Source organism: Bos taurus, chromosome 8, assembly GCF_002263795.3.
Source record: "Bos taurus isolate L1 Dominette 01449 registration number 42190680 breed Hereford chromosome 8, ARS-UCD2.0, whole genome shotgun sequence".
NCBI lineage: Eukaryota > Metazoa > Chordata > Mammalia > Artiodactyla > Bovidae > Bos > Bos taurus.
Genome location: NC_037335.1, coordinates 37,914,829 through 37,932,405, shown reverse-complemented (window position 1 = coordinate 37,932,405; position 17,577 = coordinate 37,914,829). Strand labels below are relative to the sequence as shown.

The 17,577-nt window shown below is 38.1% G+C and overlaps 1 protein-coding gene across 9 annotated transcripts in view; it reads left to right on the top strand.

The window, feature by feature from the left end:
* Window positions 1-17,577, top strand: part of KDM4C (lysine demethylase 4C) — a 409,700-nt gene that overhangs the window by 209,509 nt on the left and 182,614 nt on the right. For all 9 annotated transcript variants that reach the window (XR_009495540.1, XR_009495541.1, XM_015472464.3 and 6 more), the window contains 4 exons: window positions 887-1,080; window positions 4,142-4,380; window positions 6,604-6,917; window positions 10,368-10,476. Coding sequence is in view for 7 of the 9 variants with exons in the window: in XM_015472464.3 (XP_015327950.2) it covers window positions 887-1,080; window positions 4,142-4,380; window positions 6,604-6,917; window positions 10,368-10,476 (856 nt within the window). In the remaining 2 variants the exon portion in view is untranslated. The remainder of the gene's footprint in view (window positions 1-886; window positions 1,081-4,141; window positions 4,381-6,603; window positions 6,918-10,367; window positions 10,477-17,577) is intronic.

The window sequence follows — 17,577 nt, the reverse complement described above, 5'->3', positions numbered from 1 at the left end:
CATAGAGATGATAATTGTTTTCCCAAAGTATTGAAAGATTTACAGTTTCAAGTCTGTTGTGGAGTCAACCAGTCTATTGCCAGGTGTGTAAGGGAGATTAAAGGTATATTAGTTCCATCTTTGAGTTCCTACCTCTGTTTCACTGGTTAAATTCTGCCTGCCTGGAGTATTAGTCTGGACACACTTTAACCTGTGTGAGGTCTTTATAGGAAACTTTCTAATGACTGCTAACTATGCATTCATGAGGATGGAAGTTCTAGTGGGTTCAAAATAATCTTTTCTTTGAACTTCTTACCTTAATACTGTTCTTCCTAATGGATATGATTGTACAGATGATGCTGGGTGTTTCATGTGATATGATGTAGAAGAGACTATTTGCTCCTAATTGTTGGTTACTTTGTGAGAGTGTATTTGTTAATAAACATTAAGGTGATTAATATGTGTCTTGGAGAAAATTTATTTCAATCTATTGGTTAAATTATTCTAACCACACATTTATTAGCTACTTTTATTCATTGCCAACCTAGATTTTCTTTTGTATAATATTCAGTGCAGTGATGCATCCTTGTGCTGGAAGGGTATTCCTTCTTTGTAGGTATGCTTTCAAATGTGTGCTCTTTCCTTTCAGTTGTTCTTGATACACTTTCCAAGAACTATGCAATGCATTTTAACATCTTATTCTCATTTATAGATGTGAATATACAGATTGTCACCTCCATTCAGGAGAAATTGAGTTTATTACTCACTGAATGTTTGAAAATAGAGAACATTATTTTTAATTATGTAGTGACTAAGAATTCATGTATGGTACACTCAAAGAACAACTCAGTGTGACTTTATGTAGTTACCAGAATGTCTAAAGCACTCCAACCCCATTGTGTTTCAGTGCACTTGCAGGAAAGACATGGTGAAAATTTCTATGGATATCTTTGTGAGGAAATTTCAACCAGACAGATACCAGCTTTGGAAACAAGGAAAGGATATATACACCATTGATCACACAAAGCCTACTCCAGAATCCACCCCTGAAGTAAAAGCATGGCTGCAGAGGAGGAGGAAAGTAAGAAAAGCATCCAGGAGGTAATGATCCTGCCCCCACCCCATCCCACTTGAGGTTACTCAGTTAAAACTGGTCCTTGAGCATAATGGTCTTAAAGACTATTTATTTGCTTTTCTTCTGTTTATTCATTGTATGTTTATTTACTATCTTACTGAAAATTTGAGGCAAAGTATTTGTAATTCTTTGGAAGTGCAATAAATAAATAGAGTGCAATAAATAAATAAATGTATAAAGAGAGGTTTGTTGTGTTGCAGTGCATGAGAAATAGAACAGTTGTAGAACTTCTAAACCCCTTACACGAATGTATTTAAAGTCTTATGGGTGCTGTCTACTCATATCCTTATTTTTGTCAGCTTCAATAACTTGGTTTCCAACTTTTTAATCTGGCTACTGATTTTGACTTTTGGTAGTTCTCTTCATTTGTCAAACATCTCATACTACTTTCCTCATTGGGGAGCTTATATTTTGCTGCATTATGCACACTCGGCTTTGTGCTTTCACAAGATGTCAGTCAGAGCATGTGGTATTTCTGTAACGTGGTGGTCTCTGTGTAATGTATCCTACATTCCATTTTTGTGGCCAGGGCCATCTCAAAAGCCTTTAGGCCTGTCATGGTCATCTTGCTGTCTTAAAGCACATTAAACAGGGAGTGTGTTTCATCGCTCAGGTCCTCAGGCAACCTTTTTAGGTTCTTATTTTCCAGGTTTGTGTTGTATTTTTACTCTCCAATATTACTCATTGTTTTTCTTTCAGATTGTAAAGGTAATATTTGTGCATTGGAGAAAATTTGTAAAATAAGGAAAAGAATAATGAAGGAATCCCAAATCACCCATTACCACACAATCCAGAGATAACCAGTGTTAACATTTTGTATATATCCTTTACATATATATTTCTTATTTATTATATACCTTTCCAAAATTGGGGCCATGCTCTATTAGTAATTTGACCAGTTTTGTGTTTTTTCATGTAATTGAATGATTTGCTACAAAATTTTTAATGCCTGCATGTATTTTATCTAATCTCCTGTAGTTGGACCTGTAGCTTCTTTCCAGTTTTTAGCTACTAACCAAAAAACACTGTAATTTTAAATCTTTGCCCACACTTCTGATGTTTATTTTCTGACTCTCTCTCTGTCTCTCTCTCTCTCTCTTATTTTTCCCCTGACAATTTATTTTCTGCTATTTTAGAATGCTAGTGAGTGGAGGAACCTTAAGAACATGGAATCAAACCAGCATTTTATAAGAGATATACTTGAGGCACAGAAGTAGTAGCAGAATTACAACCCAGATGTTCTTATTTCACCCTATAGTCTACAGCAGGAATTTTCAAACTGTCACTTTTCAAATCTAATAGGTTAGGAACAGCATTTTAAAATTAGGAAGTTAAAGAGAGTAAAATGTATCGTAGTCCTTCCCATGAGGTGATGGTAAGTATTAATTCATGACGTGTCAGCATCAGTGTATGTGTGTATCGTGTCATCATCTGAAGTATATAACTCACTGTGGGCTGCACTCTGAAAAGTTTGGGAAACACTGATTTGGAGAGTAAAGGTGCTAATCCACATTGCCAAAAAAAATTTGCTGCAGGAGACAGTAGTCAATCTTCAGTTCAGTGGCCAGTAAAACGTCTTGAGAATTATTCTTTAATGGACAGAATACACAACACTCTAATTTAGGTGTATAATCTGGTCTCTTAGTTACTAATCACAGTGGTCCTTGTTGGTTGACATTGAACATAGATATGACCTCGAACAGATGTGAAGTGTCTTTCAGTAGGTTAAAATAATCAGTGGTCTTTTCTTACCCAGTTAGAAAGCCTAATGTTATGGGGCTTATTATGCTCACCTTTGCTGGCTTGATCATTGAGTTTGCTGATTTCGCTTAGGTAATATACTATATCTAAGGAAATCTAATGAAGGGAATGATTCATTGAAATCTCAAAAAGATGTCAACCTTTTAATTTTATGTGTGCTATGCTATTCATAATGTAATATTCCACATAGACCACTGCATGGGTTTCAGTAAAAGTGATGATGATATCAGTACTGTTACTTCTAGCAAATTTACCAAAGCCAGGTTATCCCTAGCTACTCCCTTTAATCTTATGGGGACTTACTATAGGATAACACTAATGTCATGTATATGTGTGTGTGTGTGTGTGTGTGTGTGTGTGTGTGTGTGTGTGTGTACATACTCTGAAATACATGTTGATATAGTTTGAGTTATAGCTATTCTCAAATGAAAGTGTTAGAAATGTTGTGTCATATACAGAACGCATCTACAATAAAGCTATGAAATGACTTGCTGAAAAATACTAGAAGTGGAATAATATAAAAGTGGTGTCCACTCTGAAAATAAATAGTACATTGATATAAGATGTTAAATACATGTGGTTAGCCTTCTTCCTCTCTTAATTTCTTCAGCTAATGATAATTTGACATTTAATCTTAATGATTTTCATGCATATTTCAGAATTATATGAAACTCAGACAAATACAGTCACCAGGTCACTTTGGAATGTAATCTACTAAAATTTTAACAACAGCTTTATGCAATCACTTTGTTTCCTTTTTCTTTCTTTATTATCTAAATAATGTTTGGTTTTATCCCTGTGTCATGATTTTTCACTCTATTTTTTATGTTAAGCTTTCTTTTAATATGGTTATAAAGTTTTATTGTTGTTGTTTAGTTGCTCAGTCTTGTCTGACTCTTTGAGACCCCATGGACTGTAGCCCACCAGGCTGTCTGTCCATGGGATTCTCCAGGCAAGAATACTGGAGTGGGTTGCCATTTCCTTCTCCGTATAAAGTTTCAACAGTGACTTTTTCCCAATAGTGTTTTAGTAATCAATTATTTAGAGTTATTTTAATTTTAATTTTTAGTAAATTGTTATTAAAACTGTTGTTAACATTTCAGTTTCAAATTTGATCTATTAATCATGAAGATTATCTTTGTATATTACAATTAAAAACCAGTTTTTTATTCTGTTTTTTCAATAAGTGAAAATAATGCTTATGTATATATTTTTTGCTGTCCTTTGCCCACATTGTGTTCTGACTACAGCTTTTCTTGTTAATAGCTTCCAGTGTACTAGTTCTCACTCTAAGAGGCCTAAGAATGAGGAGGATGAGAAACTGTCAGCTATAGTTGGTGGGGCAGAGGGACCCGCTCCTGACCCGGATCCAGGTGATCTCAAGGATGATGGAAAGCCAGAAGAAGCAGTGAAACTAGCAAACACAGAAGCACCTTCAGAGGGAGAGGCCTCTGTTAGCAGGATGCAGCTGGATCATAATTTGTCAGATAATATCAGATTCTCGGGTGAGAAAGTAGCTGATTATGTTTCATGTATTAGTAGTAGGTAGTCGCTGATCTTCCTTAAGTCTGTGTTTTCTAGGACAGATAACTTACTTTTCCACAGAGCTTAACCAGTAAGCTATCTAAAGCTATGTGGTAACTAAACTAGAAGGCCAAGGGAGTGTTATAAAAGCCAGAAGTACCACTGTTCTGGGTAATGAAATTTTAAGACAAATAGCCAGCAGTACCTATTTCATTTAATAAAAAAGAAGATTCTAAAATAGAAAAAAAAATTTTTTTTTGGTGCAACTCAATTTACAATATATAATACATTTTTGGAAATCTCTTGAAGTCACATGGAATAGAGACAACCAACTATAGATAATTCTTTGCAGATTCTTAGCTTTCAAATTAATTTTAAGAAGAAAATAAAGATTAAGATTTTACAAAGTAACATCAAAAATCATTCAGTCCTGTGAAATGACATATATAGTCCCCTGGCTGTTTCTCTGTGCCAAAGCCATCATCTATAAATCTCAACTGATTTGCTTTTCCCCTTTTTTTGTAGCATATTTCTTTGAAACTGTTTTTATGCTTTGCCTCTTTAATATTTGTGGGAGATTTTGCCCTTTTTCTAATGGTGCTTATTGGTAATTCCTGTCTCACTCTCATTCCCCTCATCTATTCTGTCTTTCTGTTGTGGCGCTCTCCCAAATCCAGACATCCCCCTGTTTTCTCTTTACTCAAGATGTGTTATCTTTGTCTGGACTGTTGTAGAAGGTGCCTCCTTCCTGTTTTTCCAGTGTCCACTCTAGTCAACCCTACTAGTCAGATCTCCATTTGGCAATTGTAGTGATCCTTTTAAAAGAGTCAGCTTAGGTCTTGGCCCTGCCATTTTCTTGTTCTTATTCCACTTAGAGTAAAAGAAAAGTCCTGATCATTGTTCTAATTAATCAGTCCTTGGCTTCTTCTCCATTCTTATTTCCTTTTGCACTTGAAATGTCTGTGTTAATAGAGTTTAAATTATGGACATTTTCCCCGGTGAGTTTGTATTTAATTGGCTATCTAGACAAATAAATATGTAATTCCTATCTAGTATGCCAAGTACCACTATCAAGATGGCATACCAAGGAAAGACCCAAAATAGACAGGAAGCTGAACTGGCAAGGTTTCTAGGAGTAGGTGATAGCTGAATTGATTTGTAATGAATGCATGGAAGATAGAGTGAAGAAGGTAGGGAAGTGCAGAGACCAGTTATGCATTATACACATGCTCAGTCGCTAAGTTCTATCTGACTCTTACAATCCTGTAAACTGTAGTCCACCAGGCTCCTCTGTTCTGGGATTTCTCAGGCAAGGATACTGGAGTAGGTTGCCATTTCCTTCTCTAGGGAATTTTTCTAGCCCAGTGGTTGAACTTTCATCTTCTGAATTGGCAGGCAGATTCTTTACTTCTGAGCCACCAAAAATCCCTAGTTATGTAATGTATACAGATATTTCTTTGTTGTCCCTCACCATGGGTTTTTTTTTTTTTTTTTTAAGTACATTGGGTTAAATTGATTACGAACTACTGAGTGGTTTAAGCCAAGGGTACACAGCTTTATTTGTTCTATTGCTGCCTAGTTTCTAGCATTTTGACTTCTGGGTTTTAAGACCTGACGGAGCATTTAATAGAAGATTTGGCATGGTGCAGTGTTTGAGCTACTATGCGATAGGTGAATAAAATGATGCACTTGTGTATGCGTAAGAGAGGGAGCAAGCTGTAGAAGTAAACTATGTGTGATATTCCTTTCGTTTCTGTACTGTCCTTGTACTGTGCAGGATTAGTTTAAGAAATCATTTTTATTGGACCTGCACAGTTTTACATGTGTTTTACATGGACTTGTACAGTTTTACATCCTCTTGAGTTGGAATGTTTCATCAGTAACATATATTTGAACTAAATTCTTATTTTTTGGAAAGATCTCAAATTGCTATTGCTTAGGTAGGTATTGTTACTGCCATGGCTTTGGACACTGGTTTACATTGGAACCTCTTTTTAATCCCTTATTTTGTCAGTAAATATATTATTTTGCTGCCTTAGCAACTACAAAGGCTGCATAGTGCTTTGGTGACCTTTTCCACTCGGGTCTTCAGTGGAAATTTAGAGGGGATGTTTGGTGATAGACATTTAATTGAGAACAGTTTAACAATTCTTAGCAATAATATGTTGTAACATTTATTAACAGGCTCTTGTTTTACTCTTTAGGAAATGTCTGCCTAAACACATCTGTAGCAGAGAAAATCAAAGCTGAGGCTGAACAAACTTGTGCTGCAATTCCACCTTCAAATCTCAGCGAGGCTGACGAGTCCATATTTAGTGGCCAAGTGACATCTGAGGAATCAGAGCCATGCAAGCTTCCATGGCCAAAGTCACCTGAGTCATACTCCTCTGTGGCAGAGAGTAGCAGTGCTTTGACTGAGGAAGAAGAGAGTGATGTGGAAAGCCGTGGGAATGGCCTTGAACCTGGGGAAGTCCCAGCGGTCCCCAGTGGCCAGAGAAATGGCTTCAAAGTCCCCAGTGTATGTGACAGTGTCAATTTTTACCATATTTATTGTGTTGTCAAGGCTTTTTCTGAAAACAGCATGCTATGCATGGAAATCTTGCTGTAGGGCAGAAATAGCATCTTACATTTATAGGTCTTAATCTATTTCCTTCAATGACTGAGAGGTAAGCTTTCTGCGAGCTCTGGCTAACCTGGTGATAATTCAGAGAACATGGAACTTGTGGCCATGTGTTGGGGTTTAATTTTCTTTCTTTTTTAGTTTTTCTAACATTAGACTCTTTGTTTTGAGATCTTTGTAGATTTATATGCAGTGGTAAGAAGTAGTGTAGCAAGATTTTATAAACCCAGTTTCCCTCAGTAGAACCTCCTTGGAAAACTAGGATAGGACAGCACAGTGATACTGACATTGATATAGTCAAGACACAGAATGGTTCTGTCACCTGCAATATTAGCCAGACTGGAAATAATTCACCTGCAAGACTCTCACCTCTTTCTGCCAGTGCTTAATATCTCTGGGTCCTAGGTTTCTCTCAACCTCTATTTTAACATTAGTGGTCTTCTGGTTATGCTTTTCCCTGATTCTTGCCTCATGGACTCTGAATCTAGGACCAGGCTGAACCTTCTGTCTCTACCCATGCTGGAACCAGGCCTTCTGCCACTTGGAAAACTCAAGATCCCTCTTGATTTCCAGCTTCCTCATTCTAACCCTTTGCAGAAGGCCTCCCTGTTTCTCCTATGTTCTTGTATGATGTTAATACTATATGCTTTCAGCATAAACTGACTGTGAGTATATCAGCCAAGCTACAATTGTGTGTTGTGATTGTCATAATTTGGTGACCTCTTTTGACCTGAACAACTTGATAAAGGAGTTCAGGTGGATGAATAAGGGAATCCTCAAATGTTTGAGCTGATAAATTGTGCTGGCTGCTGCTGAACAGACCCAGTTCTGGATTGCTCCTGCTCATTTTAGCTCAGAAGAAGCCTTTTGTATTTTTGAGTAGCAAGAGAGAGTAAATAAAGACGTCAATTTGGAATGCCCTATTTATAAGTAGTTTTAAAATGTCCAATAAAATGTAGATAATTTCCTAATTTCCCTCAATAACTTTTTATTTTTTATGCATGATTGTCCTACTGAAGTATAAAATATTTCTCAGAAACACCTGAGAAACAGAAAGTTATGATCTAATTTATTCGAAAAGGTAGCTGAGAAATTTGAACACAGTATTCACATACCAGTAAACAAAATTTACAACTTAGTTTCATGTATGGATTATTTGTAGCTGGATAGATACTGGGATTCTAGACTGGTGAATAAGTCAAATACCTGTTTTTATTTGGTCTGATTCTTTAAACTAGAATGGAACTGAAAATAACTTTTCTGTTCCCTTACTGTTAACCTTCATCTTTATCATTTCACTGAACAAAGCCTGACTGGCCAGGAAGGCAAGTGCTGTTGTTGAGGGCTGAGGACTTGGTTTGCACTTGTCAGAAATAGCTGTGTGGTGTTCTCTTCTCATCCCATTTTGTCAGACTTCTAAGTCCTTCTAAGTCATACAGACCTGGTTCATTTTTGTGTAGTGTGACCAGTGTTTCTTAGTATTGAGTGTAATACTGTGTGTTTGCTGATAGCAGTCAGCTTCAGTCATCCTTCTCAGGAAACATCAAGTGAGCCAAGCACGTTCACACATTACATGCTATTCCTGCTGTCCAAAATGCTCCTCTCCCAGAGAGCTAAATGTGCTGCTTTGCCATTGCTCTCAAAACTCCACTCAGATGTCTTCACACCAGAAAGGCCTTCTCTGATGATCCCACATAAAATAACCTCCTCCCCATCTTTTTCTATTCTTTGTTATGTGGTTTTTTAATTATTATTATTATTACTGCATATTTACTTAATAGTACCTGATGTTTATGGGCTTCCACAGTGTCTCAGTGGTAAAAGAATCCGCCTGCCAAGCAGGAGATGCTGGTTTGATCCCTGGGTCAGGAAGATCCCCTGGAAAAGGAAATGGCAACCCACTCCAGTATTTTTGCCTGGGAAATCCCATGGATAGAGGAACCTGGCGGGCTACAGTCCACGGGGTCGCAAAGAGTCAGACACGACTGAGCAACTGAAACAATAACAACAACCCAATATTTACTTTTTACTTGTTTATTGCCTCTGGCCTACCCCATCTATATTGCACTCCTTGGAGGCAGGGACCTGGTCGAATTTTTTCCTGCTCTAGCTTACTCTTAGAGCAGTGTAGCACATAGTAAGGGCTTAATAAATATTTCTTATTTTTGACTAAATTATAATTTCTCACATTCATTTTTAGCTATTATAAGCCACAGGCAAATCTCACTCTCTATCATTACTTTGTGAACCCTGCTTTGATTAGAGTGTTGTCACACATTTTCTCATAAGCCTCTTTATGTGTCAGATGTTAGCATAGTTTCTTTCCTTCCGAGTGCTGCTTCTTCAGCTTTAGGGAAATTTATGAGACTCCTTTCTTTTGCATGAACCACTGATGCAAACACACTGGATTTGAACTCTTTCTCTAACTAGCAACTCTGCCACTTTTTTTTTTTTTGATTGTATGGATGAGAAAGCTTGTAAACAGAGTCTCTCTGAAAGATGTCAGGATGCAAACGACTTTTTCCTCTACGTTTGAAAGAAAAATGTAGTCCAGGCAGCTCATGACAAAAGATTTTACGTAGAATTTTAGTGGTTTCAGGATGATGGTTCTGTGTCATATTAAACAACAACAACGGGTGATTTCCTGTTGGTCCTCAGAGAAGTGAGGATTCAGTTTCCAGTGGAAGGAAGAGTACAGCTTCACTTTGGCTGTATTGCCTCCTGAAGACAGAAAGCACACAGTCACATGTGACCAAATGCCATGGTCCTGGATTGTTATGAATATATAGTCCTAAATTTAGATTATCTTTAAAGGACTTTGAAAACTCTCTAATAACCGAGTTTAATATAGGTTTGCAAAGGGTACCCTGCACTACAGATAGTGCTTTAATATGAAATGGAAGGATAGTTCAGTGATTCCTCTGCCAGTAAAATTACTAACAGAATAGCTCCTATTTCTGTTGACTTTGCCATTTAAATTTCTTTAACAAACTTAATTTCTCAGCTGGTCAAACAAGTACAAGAGTTCTTTATAATTTATTTGTGGTGAACATGAAGTTGCTCAGTCGTGTCCAACTCTTTGTGACCCCATGGACTGTAGCCTACCAGGCTCCTCTGTCCATGGGATTTTCCAGGCGATAGTACTGGAGTGGATTGCCATTTCCTTCTCCAAGGTATCTTTCCAACCCAGGGATTGAACCCAGGTCTCCTGCATCGTAGACAGACGCTTTACCGTCTGAGCCACCAGGGAAGTCCAATTTGTGGTAAGTCATTGTAATGATAGTTTTTTTGTTTTAAAACAAGTCTTTAATGGTGAGTATTTCTCCCCTATTCATGTTCTGTAACCAGAGAACAGAAGGTGAAACCAAAACTGCTAAAAGTTGGCGCCACCCACTTAGTAAGCCTCCAGCAAGATCCCCAATGACCCTGGTGAAGCAGCAGGCAACGAGTGATGAAGGTGAGCTTGGACTGTTTTTCAGTATTTATTCCATGTAAACTGTATAATATTCAGAATTTATTCTGTCAGTTTGTTGTAACAAACTTTTCTAAAAAAAACTGTCTGGTAGAAGAGAAATCGGAGAAGGCAATGGCACCCCACTCCAGTACTCTTGCCTGGAAAATCCCATGGACGGAGGAGCCCTGGTGGGCTGTGGTCCATGGGGTTGCTAGGAGTCAGACACGACTGAGCGACTTCACTTTCACTTTTTGCTTTCATGCATTAGAGAAGGAAATGGCAACCCACTCCATTGTTCTTGCCTGGAGAGTCCCAGGGACGGCGGAGCCAGGTGGGCTGCTGTCTCTGGGGTCGCACAGAGTTGTACACGACTGAAGTGACTTAGCAGAGGAGAAATCTGACCAAGTGGCAAATATATACCTTAAGGAGATCCTGAGTGACACACAGTTTATTTAGAACTTAGATTTTAGGGATACACACTTGTTTCACATAATCAAGCAGTGTTAAAGTCTTCCTTTTTTATTTGGTGGGTAAATTGGTTGTTTCTGACATTTGCCTTAAGACCTTCCAGAAGAAGTTGACGTCCTTTCTTTCAGAGTATCAAATCATGGAATTAACATGCTGTGTATTTCTTTGCATTGCCTCTGATTTTAACTTGACTCCTTTATCCACACCATCTGAGTCAGAAACTACATGCAGGACTTGTGTGTCCTGTTACACCCGGTGTGTCATGGAACACCCTTCCTCTTTGACTATACGAATGGGGCTTGGCATGAAGTCGTTTTATTTACAACCAGCTGCTATTCTTAGATGTAACATTTGTCTGTGTGGTTTACCTCTCTTTACGTCTCTTTCTCTGTTATGCAAAAAATTTTTTTTTTCTTTTTCTTCAGTCAGACCACTGACCAACTGTTTATTCCTTCCAATGTCTCATAGCTTCATAAGGTGTCTTTTTTTTTTTTTTTTTAATCTTTAAAAGGATCAGGTGAAGCAGGTGTTCTGTAAAAAGCCCTTTGGGATGTTATCCTTTACTGGTAGAAACTGTTAATTAAGGTCCTTGTCTGTGGGGATGCTGTCAAGGGAATAACATGAATCTTGGGTTCAGACTTCCATCTAGTTTAAATCCAGTTTATCAGAGTACATATCCTTAGCGGATTTTTTTTCCCTTTTATTCACTGTCTTCTTTTATGCTTCATGTTTAGTTAGGAAAAAAAAAGTTTATCAGTGTAGGGATCAGATAATGATGGTAGCAGTGTCTATAACACCAGTTCAGGATGGAATTCTGCCTTGAATAATAAAAGTAATTAAACACATTTGCCTTTATTTCCATATGTCATCATGTTCAGTTTTTATTTCTCCAACTTTATTGTATCCAACACAAACCATTTTCTCCTTATTGTCAAAATAAAGAATTGTTTTGTATAAAGTAATAAATATTCACTGTGCATTACTCATGAATTTTCATGACCCTTCCCCATTATAGCCTATAGCAACAGCAGAGCTTCTTGGAAGGGAATGTGCTGTCCTGATACATAAGGAAAACTGCCTTCTCCTATTTCTTTATCGTCCTGGAAAGTTTATTTCTGTGTGAATCATCACAAATTGGTCCAGAGTTTCTCCGTGGAAAGCAGTTCTGATTTTGATCACTATAGCTTGCAAAATTTCTAACTGGATTGGTTTAACAGGGAGATCTCAAAGGTCTGAGGTTAAATATCTTGCTGATACACTGGTGATTGCAGCTTTTATCAGCAGCTTCACCCTCTATTTTTATATGTTAAGAACTCCTGGGGTCCTCTGGGGATTTCTGAGACCTGAAAGGAAAAATCAGAGAATTATAGTGATGGCTAAAGATTTTTTACAAGCTTCTAAATTAAAAATGGAGAATATTCTGTGTCCTGGGGCAGATTATATTTTGGGAACTTGAATGTTTTTCCCTTAGCCATCTCCCTTTGTGTCTTGTACAACTGGGAGTGTCATTATTAGAAAGTGATGAAGAGTGGGATGAGTGCTCATTGGGAGCACACAACTATAAATCAAGCTTCTTTTGGAAATTTCCTACCCTAACTACTGGACTCTTTGTGCACTCCTCTTACAGAAGTAGGTATGTATGCCAGGCAGGAGCATGAGTAGATCTAGATTGGAGCATCTGAGAAATTGCATCTCTGAACAGCAATGTTCCTTCTTGGTGAATGAACCTTTCTGTGGGGCTGTCATTTGACTCCAGAAAAGCAGCAGAGGGGAAGGATACTGACCCAGCACCTCTGGGAGCTTATGGGCAGCTGAGAGATAAGAGTCCCCTGTCGGCTGCACCTTTCAAAAGACAGTGCAGTGGTTCTTTGATACTCAAATGGCCTGGAACTGAAGAAATCATCCTAATTGGTGGCAGATCCAGTAATTTCAAGATCAGCAAGGATTTCCCGACTCTCATCCTCTTCTTTCCTAGAAGAAGCTTTTCCATACTTAGCAGAAAAACATGAGGGCCTGAACAGAGGGGGATACCTAAGAAAGGAATGATGTTTTAGAATGTAAAATTTTTACATAAACTAGTATTTAATTTTGTTCTTTTTGAGAGGAGTGATGAAAAATTATCTGAACTGTATACCATGTATATATTATTTATAGTTTAAAAGCAGTTACTAATCTGTCTCTAGTTTTCTTTTAACTGAAGTGTTTTTCTTTTACCTTTTCCCTTAAGTCAGGCAGCTGCACAAGGTGATCCTGAAACACGGATTGATAGTCTCTGTGTTTTCCTGCTTTTTAAGCTAATTATACAATGTTGAATTGAAACAGCCTTGAAAGAGAAGTGCTTGGCTGGATGGTTTTAGTTTCAAAACATTTTGGATATGTACGTATTCTCCCCTTGTGATATAATAGTACTGATAATGGTATATTCCTGTAGTCTGATCTCAGAGCTTTGTGGTTGAATGTCTGTAGGAAGAGGGGTGTGTGTCTGCAGCATGGGTGAGTCAGGCAGCTCTGAGAACAGTGCTCTAGCCTGGCTTCAGAAGACACTGAGAGTGAGGATGGACCCTGGGGGTGGGGCTGGGAGGGCAGCTCAGAAATCTGCCACAGTGATGTTTTCTTGGGTTGCTAAAGACACCAGCTCAAATCTCACACATTTCCCTTAATGTTACAGCTTCAATACAGGATAAATGACTTGAAGGCTGCTCATAATCCACTACCAACTTCTTACTGCCTTCGTTTGCCGCAACTATTCAATGTGGAACCTCTTTTCCATCCATTCATGTAACTTTTTTTTTCCCTCCTGAGTATCTGTGCTGCTTTATGCTTCCATGCACTTCCTTGAACTATTGCCTGACCTGTGATGCCCTTTTCCATCTTGGCACCATTCTCATGTGGTTCTTAGCAATTTTTCCTCATTTTTTTACTTCTCTTCTACTGTCCTATTCCATCTATGCTTACTTAGCTCTAGCATATGGCTTGTCACCTTACATTGTATTTCATTATTTGTCTGTGTGTCTGTCTCCTCACTCTCACTTTTCTGCTCTTGTCTCTGCACTCTGGCTCCAAGGTGAGTGTGTGGCTTAACCCACCTGTGGGTCCAAAAGCAGGAAGTCCCAGGTGATTAGTAATCTTGAAATCAACCATTATAAAAGATTGTGAAATACTGTGATGTAATATATGCTGTCGTGTTAAATGGAAAACCGAAATTCTTGTCCAGGAAATATTCTCTATATAAGTAGATAAAAAAAAATACTGTTTTAATTAGCTGGGGACATCACCTGACTCAGTCAGGTCCTCAAAGTTAATATGAAGCTGACATGGCATATAGATGTGGTCAGCGCTTTGGGGACCTGAGGGCCCCCAGAGGAACGACACCCCATTGGGACAGTTGCATAGCTAGCATCTCAGTGTGTATGTAGATATGCATGTGTGTGCACTTCAGTGTATTTCCTTCCCAGTTTAAAGGCATTTTTATTCAAATCCTTTTCGCTCATGCGTGCTTTTTCTGACTAGAGTTTTCATCAGCAACCGTTTGTGCTGACACAAATTCAGGGCTTTTCCTAAACTGATGTTAGGCTAATAAACATTGTACATTGACATCCATATTCTGACCATTCATTTTATTAATATCCATCCCCCTGCCTTACCCTTCATGGTTCCTAATTTGTTCTTTGAAGTTCCCTTCCTGCACACATGTATGCATTTAAAAAAAAACTGAAGTATAGTTGATTTACAGTTTTCAGGTATCATGTATGTGTTTATTTTCCACTTAATTTTTTTTTTAACTACTTTGTTTGCAACATAAATTTTCCAACTTTCTCTACTTTTGACTTACAGTATATTCATTGCTTTTGTACTTACTGTGCACATAATCCCCTTGGTGAAGTGATAAGGCTAATGTTGTTTCTAAAGCAACTGTAAAGGACAAAGCTCACAGATACCAGGAGAGCTTATGAATGTGGCCGTGGCAGATGCAGTAATCTCCATGTCTGTTGGTGGTGATTTGGGTTGACATACTCATGCTGTCTATGGAGATTCTGCTGAAGATTTAGAAAGTTAAGTTGAAAAGTTTATAAGAAAATATACAAGATTGTTATTAGTGATTTTAGTTCTCTTTTGTATGCTGATAACTTTTCAAGCTTTTATAGTAAACTGATTTATATTTGGGCAAAAATATATTTTAAAGAGACAGAATATGAACGTGATGAACTGGATTACCAGATAATTCACCAGTTATATAACACTCAGAAATAATTGATAAATTCGGCCATCTACCTCTATACTTGAACAGAGAGGCAAAATCACATGAAGGGTTGTATTTCTCCATGTCTGTGATCATAGTCAACCGACTCTAGTGTTGGGTTAGCTGTGTGACCGTCCATGCTTCGGGACCTGTGCTTACAAGTAGGGATTACAATGGCACCTCCCACATGGAGCTCTTGGGACGGTTAAAAAAACATGGGTAAGGCGCTCATGTGTTTGGCACATGATGGATGTTTGTTGTCCTCATTGTAATATGATTAGGAGGAGAAGGAGGAGGGTGATGTCTGAGCTTTCAAGAAAAGATAGAAGTCCGGAGGGGATTCAGGGTGAAAGGTCATTCTGATGGGTAGGAGAGAGTGAATGTTGCACTCTTTGGGTGGCAGTATGCCAGGACTAGATTGGAGGCTGGGAAGTCAGAGCTAAGACCTCATAGGATCCCCCAGACACATAAAACTGGACTCTTAAAAGCCTAAGCCCTTAGTGAAGGGTGTACTAGGGAAAAACTAAAAACTAAAACTCACCATGGCCCCAGGCAGAGGACAAAAGATCCTGCTGCCTGGGTCTTGGCTTGGGTGGGGAAAGAGGATAGGATAACAGAAAGGTACCCTCACACTTCTTAACATAAGACTGCTGTCATATTTATGCCTCTTAGGCCAATCAGAATGGTAACCCACTCCAGTACTCTTGCCTGGAAAATTCCACAGACAGAGGAGCCTTGTAGGCTATAGTCCATGGGGTCGCAAAGAGTTGGACACGACTGAGCGACTTCACTTCTTCTATGCCTCTAGAGCATCAAAAGCAGAAACAATTACAAAATCTTTTGAACTCACTCTGAAAAGGAGTTTAGCTGACTAAAAGACAGTAGATGCTGACTGGAGCCCTGGCTTTGTCCCTTAGAAGTTTTTTAACTTCTGTCAAGTCTTCTCTCTGGCCTCAGTTTCCTTTTGTGTAAAATATGAGCCTTGGCTTTGAGTAATTAGGGCTTTTAACCTACAGGTACATGGATGGATTTTTGACATTTCAAATATCCTGAAGTAACATGGTGATATGTTGAGCTCATCACCCCTGGATTGAATTTTTATTTGTAACTCTTCAACTGTAATTTTATACAGAAAGATTGAAAGATGCAGATACTCATCTATACTGTGTTTACCCAGTGCAGAGGTGACCCCACCTACACATTTGAATACTGACAAGATTCAGATTAAAACCCTGGTTGTGGCTGTGAATTTCTCTAATCTGAACTGTCTGGATGACTCTGCCTAAATCATCACTTCAGCAAGTGCAGTACTGTAAGGATCTTTTTGAAATTAAAGACAGCTTAGACCCTGATCCCTATCTCTGTATTGTCTGCATGCCTTGAGGGTTAGATTAAAAGTGTATTTCAGGCAGTGTTAACAGCAATTTATTTTTTCGGACAATCTATGTTAATATTATAATTCATTTAGTAATGGATTAAATATTTAAATATAGAGTTGGAAGAGGTGGAAACTGCTGCATTAAATAGAGATTATTCTTGATGTTTGACCATAAAGTAACACATTTAAGCTAGATTTTCAGGTATTGTGAAGAGTAAAATGTGTACGTTTAAGTAAGGAAAATCTCAGGAACTCGCATCTAACAAAATCTGATTACTTCCTCAAATGTTTTTTGGTTTCACACTCATTTTATGAAAACACTTGTGTTTATAATGCAATTGAATGATAAATTGCTCCTCAGCATGTTTTCTCAAGAACGTGTTTTCACTTTATTAGAGATTTTTATCTTTTTCTGGGGTATCCTGATATTTCCTGGATATTTTATGAACTTCACACTGTCATACAGTAACTGTTAGTACTGTTGGTGCAAAAGGTAGCTTTTGGGTACTTTGCAATTATCTGTCAAATAAGGAACATTATTTAGAATTGGCTGTTATGCTTTATCTTTGGCAGACAGATATTTTGGAAGATTATGCCATTCTGCCCCGGCATGCTGTAACTCCCTGCTTTCTAAGAGCATTAGTATAGGTTTGGTGGTGGTTTAGTTACTAAGTTGTGTCTGACTCTTGGGACCCCATGGACTGTAGCCCACCAGGCTCCTTTGTTTGTGGGATTTCCTAGGCAAGAATACTGGAGTGGGTTGCCATTTCCTCTTCCAGAGAATCTTGCTGACCCAGGGATTGAACCTGCATCTCTTGCATTGCAGGCAGTATCCTGCATTGCAGGCAGATTCTTTGCTGACTGTGCCACAGGGAAACCCCCAGTACAAGTTTGCCAATCTTCATTTTGTTAAAAAAATTTTATTTCAAAGATTTAAGTGGATATATTGACCAAATAAAATGATGTTTTTTATTGATTCACATTTTAAAAATGTTATTTAAAGTATCAGATTAAATTA